Source organism: Cannabis sativa, chromosome 2 (assembly GCF_029168945.1).
Source record: "Cannabis sativa cultivar Pink pepper isolate KNU-18-1 chromosome 2, ASM2916894v1, whole genome shotgun sequence".
Lineage (NCBI taxonomy): Eukaryota > Viridiplantae > Streptophyta > Magnoliopsida > Rosales > Cannabaceae > Cannabis > Cannabis sativa.
The window spans coordinates 20,319,805-20,327,732 of NC_083602.1; the positions used below are offsets into that span (position 1 = coordinate 20,319,805).

The following is a 7,928-nucleotide window of genomic DNA, read 5'->3' on the forward strand; positions in this document are numbered from 1 at the left end:
CCGTCGATACTTAGAAGAGTACCTACTAAGTTGTCACACACATTTTTCTCAATGTGCATTACATCAAGATTATGTCGTAAGGACTTTGACTTCCAGTACTCGAGCTCAAAAAAAATACTTTTTTTAGACCAATTTAGCTCTTCACTAGAACGCTTCCGTTTCACACCCCCGAACTGTTTGTGTTTTCCAGGCAAAGTCAATGGAATTCGGTCTAATTGAGATAAAATATCATCCCCCGTCAATACAGGAGGTGGTGCTCTCTTCTCAGGCTTACCATTGTACTTTTTGCTTCTCCTTCTCGGATCACTTATTTCGAGAAAACGTCTGTGGCCAACATATCCAATCTTACTATTAAGGCCAATGGAAGGAGTATGTTCATTGCAAGTGGGACACGCCATATACCATTTTGTGCTCCAACCAGACATTAGTGCATAAACAGGAAAATCATTTATTGTCCACAACACTGCCGCACGCATTGAAAACACAGTTCCGTTGTAGGCATCTCGGGTTTCAACACCCGTCTCCCACAACTGTTTCAGTTCATCAATTAACGGTCTCATGAATACATCTATGTCTTTCCTAGGAGATGATGGACCTGGAATTAATAAGGCCAACAACAACGATTCAGAACTCATACACTTCCACGGTGGCAAATTATATGGGACACAAATAACTGGCCACAGGCTGTAAGAGTTGCTCATGTTGCCAAATAGATTAAAACCGTCAGTCCAATCCCAGTCTGACATTTCTAGGTTCAACAGCAATAGATAGATGAAGGAGGTCAAACTGCTTCCATTCTTTAGCATCCGCAGGATGCCTAAGCACACCGTCTTCTTTTGGTCTCTGCGAGTAATGCCACCGCATATCCTCCGTAGTGTGTCTTGAGCAATATAATCGTTTTAGTCTCGGTGTGAGTGGGAAGTAACGGATAACTTTGTGAGGAACTTTTTTCCCCTTACCCTTTCTTTTCACCCATCGTGATTCGCCACATACAGGGCAAAACTCCTTCTTCTCATTCTCCTTCCAGAAAATAGCACAATTATACTTGCACACATCTATTGAGTCGTAACCCAAACCTAGATTGCGCAATCGCATCTTCGACTCATAATGCAACTCCAGTAATTTTGTCCCCTCTGGACTCATAATGCATCTTCGACTCATAATGCAACTCCAGTAATTTTGTCCCCTCTGGAAATAGATCAATCAAGATGGACAGCAACATATCGAAAGAGTGGTTACTCCACCTATTCAAAACCTTGCAGTGCATAAGCTTTACCAGTGCATTGAGGGCTGAATTTTTGCAACCTGGATATAACTCAGCCTCCATCTCCTTAAACAAGTCATCAAACTTGTTTTTGTCATTGATGGGGAGTTCATTGAAAGAATCAGTAGTGTTAGCAGATTCGTCAAACCCAGGGTCCCCTCTTAACATGTCCGCCAATACATCTTCCATTTCCTCTTCGTCATTTTCAGGAAGTTCAACTGCGGGCTGAGAAAAAGTCTCCTCGTGGAAATACCAGGGATTGTACGAAGGTTGGATCTCGCTGAGAAATAAATGAACCCTTATAGTTGCAGGTGTGTGGAAATTCACATTCAAACACCGCATGCATGGGCATCGAGCTAATCCATCAGAATTCACGTGGTTCGTTGCTACCGCAACGAACTCGTCAATGCCACTTCGAAACTCTGCAGAGCGCTGGTGCGCCTTCATCCAACTTCGGTTGGTAGGCATCTTCCACTATGAAGTAATTAACAAAAAAAATTTAAAACAAACAAAAAAATGTGCAAGTGTCCTAATCCACCTTCTCACTCCATTACTAAAAGGGTAAAGAACCTATCCCATTCAGATTTATAATATACATATAGTACAATCTACGCTCTTAAGATTATTTCATTTTTGTAAAAATTTCGGCAGCACCTCCCCACAGTTCTTATAAGTTAGCAAACTTGTAGTAATTAAGTTTGCCGACTTACAAGAACGTGTAAGAAGACGTACCAAAATATCTACTAATGAAATAATCAAATAAGCAATAGATCATACTATAAGTATAAAACAAGCCCAAACTATCCATGCGGATAAACAGTCCTGAATAATTTGGAGAAGCGTATTTAAGAGTCCTTACTGACTCAGCCTCTCCAAACGGGTCTAAGGTATTTCGTGCATGTGTAAAATTAAAAAAATAAATTATCAATATGTGATAATACAAATACAAATACAATTGTTCTATCCTATCTTTGGTGTATAACAAAAGAGATCAAGAAAAGATAATAAAAATTTAATTTTATGCTATTTTAATATCTTATGCTCATTTGTACTAACTTTATAATTACACTTACTTTATGATAATTAGATTAAATTCTTACAATTACTTTAAAATTTTATTTTATTTTATTTTTAAATGATAAGTATAAATATTATAAAATTTATAAATATCACTTCATTACGTTTTAAATTTTATAATAAATATTAATTTATAATTTTTTATTTTATTTATTTAAATTACAAATTACAAACTTCTTAATCTTCAAAATATCATTTGCTTACATTTTCAATTTTGTAATAAATATTCATTTATAATTTTCTATTTTATTTATTTAACTTAAAAATTACAACCTTTTTAAAGTTGATAAGATCACTTACTTACTTTTTAAAATTAAACAATAAATAGTAATTTATAATTTTCACATTTATTCAATTAAATTAAAGAGTAAAAAAATTTTTTAAAAAAAAAAAATTGATTACCTATTATATTTTATAATATATACTAATTTTTAATTTTTAATTTTATTTATTTAAATTAAAGATTACAAATTTTTTAAAATAAAAAAGATATTTTGATTACCTATTATATTTTATAATATATACTAATTTATAATTTTCAATTTTATTTATTTAAATTAAAGATTACTAAAACAAATATTTTGATTACTTATTATATTTTTAATATATACTAATTTATATTTTTCTATTTTATTTATTTAAATTAAATATTATAAAGTTTATAAATTTAAAATATTTTTTTTTTGCATACTTTTGACATTTTATGATATATATTATTTAACAAATTTTTATTTAATTTATTTAAATTAAAAATTACATTATTTAACTATCTACCAAAATTTGGGTAGCATAACGGCTTAAAAAGCGTAAACCCAAAATTTTCAAAACCTATGAATATTGCACAAACAAACTTTCCATAACAACATATGAAAAACAATAAATCACACCACCGATCAGACTGCAGTATTTTATCACAGGATCTACTTCACTAACATGTATAAGCATACTAACTTATAACAAAACTATTAAATTTACAATACTAATATAAAGAAAAAACAAACAAACCTGAAGCAGTCCAAAAGTGACAACAACAAGCAGGAAGCGGTGCTTCGGGCCGGTAAACGGGACCTAATTTCATAAAAATAAAACCCAATTAAAATATCAACATACATATACACACATAAATATGTATACATACACTTACACTTACACTTACATATATACACATACACATACATACACACACACACATAAACACATAAACACATACACATACATACACACACACACACACACACACACATAAACACATACGTATATACACATATTTACATGTACTCTTACATACACATATATACACATATACATATATACATACACCCACATACACATACACATATACATATATATATATACACCCACATACACATATACATATATATATACATACACCAACATACACAAACAAATACATACATACATATATACATACACCCACATCCACATACACATACATACATACACATATATACATAATCCCACATATATACACATACATATACATACATACATATATTTATACACATATATACATTTATACCCACATTAACATACATACACATACATACAGAAATATATACATATACGTACACATCTATACACTAATAAATACATATATATACACATTATTACACTAATCCATACCTATATATAAACATTTTTAAAAAAAAAAATTAAAAAAATTAAAAAATACCTTCCACAAATAAGAGGAGGTGGGGCTTCGGGTGGTGTGCGGTGGTGGCTGCTGGCAGACGGTGGTGGTGGCCGACGGACGGTGGTGGTGTGGCTGCCGGTGGTGATTTTTTTTCCCAAAAAAAATCAAAAATTTTGAGAGTAATGAGAGAGATTAAGAGAGTTTGAGTGAGATTGATAGAGATTGAGTGAGAATGAGTGAGATTGAAAGAGAGGGATGAAGGAGGAATTGAGAGAAAAAAAAAATTCTAAAAAAAAAAGGGAAATGGGGTCTGCTGGTCGAAGGGGCATATATGAACACTTTTACCAGCGCATTGAATTGCGTCGGTAAAAGTGGTCATATAACCCTAAACACAAACGTACCGTTTCGTTAAACACTTTTACCGGCGCATCAATGCGCCGGTAAAAGTAATCCCACCTACCACCACTTTCCACGCGAGATTTTTTCCTCCCAAAATTTCACGTGGGCGGTCAAGATTCCCACCAAAATTTGCTAACTTTTACCGGCGCAATTTTGCGCCGGCAAAAGCCTTACAGAAGTGGACATGTGTTCGCGCCATTTGGCGTTCATTTTTGATCTTTTACCAGCACATTTCATGGCGCCAGTAAAAGTTATTGCTGAATCCAATATGAAGTTCAGCATTTCATTTATGCTGACAACTTTTGCCGGCGCAATTGACCAATTGCGCCGGTAAAACTAGGCTTTCTTGTAGTGAGTCTTGCCAAGGTGACTTGCATTTGGGGAGAAAATTCTTCTTGTGCCACCAGTTTTAGCTTGGTTTCGGCGAGTTCTTTGGCCATTTCAATGACTGCGGGATCTGGCTCGTAATAATATCGCTCATCATCTTTTTCTTTCCCATCATCTTCGTCTTCGGGACCTTCCTCCTGTCCCTCATTGATGAGATTTTCATCAACGTACATGTCATTTCGTTTAGTCTTTTTCGCAGGATGCTTGGTTGCTTCTGTTGGATCTCTATCGACTACTGTCTTCGCCTGGATGCAAGATCTACGTTGCCCATAAGAGCATCTCCATCACGGCCGACAGTTCTGTTTAGGGTGAGTACCATGGTTGCAGTATGCAACCTTTCATGGTATCACTGCTTCTGTCAACTCTCAATCAAAGCACCAAAATTTTAACCCAAATCTTTAGTAACCGATAAAATATAAACGAAAGATAAAGTAATAGATAAATAATGAATAGATAACGCTAAATTTTTTATGTGGTTGGAGCATTAATGAGTTTTTGTCGACGAGCCAATATTATTATGCTAAGACGAGAAAAGCCTTGGGATTTATAGAGGTGTTCGAACCCTAGAATTTGCATGAGCAATTGAGGAATGAGATTTCAACAATTTGCATGGGTTGGTGTTCTTATATATATAGTGTTATGGTTCTTATTCGTTTTCACTTTGCCGACTGATAGGGTAAATACAAATAACATATTGATTTGGACCTATTTGGTGGAGCCCGACCCATGAGGTGACGATTGTATGCTGATGTAGATGCGACACCATATTAATAGCTATCCAATTCGTATCTTACAATTAAGGATAATAAAGACACATTAATTTAATAAGCATTGCTATTAGGCGCCAATGGTGCCTAGCACCTTCTCGACTATGTTGCGTTGCGATGGGCTAGCGATACTTCTTAAAAACTATTATATTAATTACATGGTACTTGATACTTAGTTGGAGCAATAACGATATTGACACATAGGAGGATCCTAGGCACTATTGGTGCCCTTTAGCATTTCTCTAATTTAATACCCAATTACTATATTTCAATACTGAGAAAATATAATCCGGAGGCGATATCTTAAGAATTAAATTCTAATATTGTGGGATCTTGTAATTAATGAGCATGGTACGGAGTTAGTTGTCCAGAAGTTTGCTGAATACGTTTACAGACACTCTAAATAATGTCTTTTGAATTCTTACTTTGCTGGAGGATTATCTTACCTAGACAAGTTGTCTAAACGTTTGATGGCCCAACAATATTGATTAACATTATTTATATCAAATGCAGTCATGTTTTAAATAAAAAATGTATGTAACTGGCAACATGCATGATTTCATCCTGAGAATTATTCTTTTCTGTGGGCAAGTATTTGTTAGTGGATTTTCATTTTCAGACTATGCACGTTCTTATCACACGCACCGTAGGATACAATTAAAATCAAGTATTTTTACTATTTTCTTATTGAAGAAATTATTAAACTAATGAACAAAACTCTTTATTCTGCAAAGATTAGTGGAACATTCGCTGGACTTCATAATCACTCCTTACGAAAGCAATTACCTTTTACATTTATATATGCACTCACAAATATGTAGCATAAATATTGTCTTATAGGCTTGGCTAATTATTCAATAATATAGGCTATTTTTTTTCCCGATATGTACTAAATTAATTTTTTCAAATTTTTAGAATCGTTAAATTTTGTAAACTGCTCAGATTGTTGATTTAAGAACTCCATCTAATTTTATTCAACTTTATCAACAAAAAATTGTTCATGTATTTGTATTTCTAAAACTTTAATATGTACTAAATTATATCTCAAACTAACATGTACTAAATCGTATCCATAATTTATTTGTCCACATGAGACTTTTATTAGTAAAATTAAATAATAGTGCTCTTTAAATCAAACCATCTTAATTTGTAAAGGTAAAAAAAGTTTAGAGAGAATATATCACTAGGACCAGCCGTGAGAATATATTGACCTAAGAGCATCTCTAATAGTAACATAGGTGCTATAATTATAATATCACACATTATTATATATATAATTTTTTTTCTTTATTAAACTATAATATATGTTACACTTTTAATTTTTTATTGTAAAAAAAACATAGCATGAATACCATTGTGTAGCATCAATACAAATTTCAAGAATAGTTCTTTTATCGCCAATAGTATAGCGTCCCTATAATTTGCCACCTAAGTTTTCCACCACATCAAGCATTCTCCAAAATATTGTCACTGGAGATGCAATGGTAGCATCTTTTTTAAGGATGATAAAAATTTACACATCATCTAAAAATATAATATTTTATTTTATCTCTCTTTCACATCATTTTTGGCACTCTTACTTCTAAAAACACTTCAATGTATTACACTTTTTAAAAATGCTATAATTATGAAATCACACATTATATCCTAATTTTTAGCTACAATAACTTTTTAGTTTCAATTTTTTATTAAAAAAATGAATAGCATCAATGCCACAACATAGCATCCATGCAAATTTCTAGAATGACATTCTTTCTTTCCAATGACATAACATATCAATATTTTACCATATAATATGTCCACCTCACCAAGCATTTAGTACCATTCTATATATATGTTAATATAATTGTTGGTCTAACTAATTATCGAGTCCCATATAGTTTATTTTTTTTATTTTATTTTTTTTTTTGATGAAAGTCCCATATAGTTTAATATAACACCATTTAAAAAATATTACTAAACAATTACAAGCCTGCATATCTAAAGGTGCTAGGAAAATAATAGTGATCGGCAATAACAATACAAAGCCAAATCCAAATTAACTTATATATATTACAACACATGTCCGGTTTCAACAACCCAACCAAGTACGCATAAAATCGTACACGTACGTAACCATTAACTAATTTATTTAATATCCTCAATAATAATTTTATATAGTCATTTATAAATTTTACTAATTAATCTATTATTTAACGAAACTTCCAGTCAAAAGGGATTAGCCCACTTGACTTGAGTGCCCCATTCTGATTTAAATCATACCATTAATTCAAATTCAAGCAAGTATAAATAGAGCTAAATATATCACAACAAACTACATTTTCTCGTTTGCTCGACAATATTTCTCAAACGTACGTAAAAAAAAAAAGAAAGAAAAAAC

At 32.4% G+C, this 7,928-nt stretch overlaps 1 protein-coding gene across 1 annotated transcript; it reads right to left on the reverse strand.

Annotated features, from left to right (window-relative positions):
* Positions 1-723: 723 nt before the first annotated feature.
* On the reverse strand, positions 724-4,676 carry LOC133034188 (uncharacterized). Its single transcript, XM_061109229.1, has 3 exons — positions 4,569-4,676; positions 1,277-1,738; positions 724-1,188 (listed from the first exon to the last, which is right to left on the reverse strand). Exons 1-3 carry the CDS (start codon positions 4,674-4,676, stop codon positions 724-726), a joined length of 1,035 nt encoding a protein of 344 aa, XP_060965212.1.
* Positions 4,677-7,928: the final 3,252 nt, after the last annotated feature.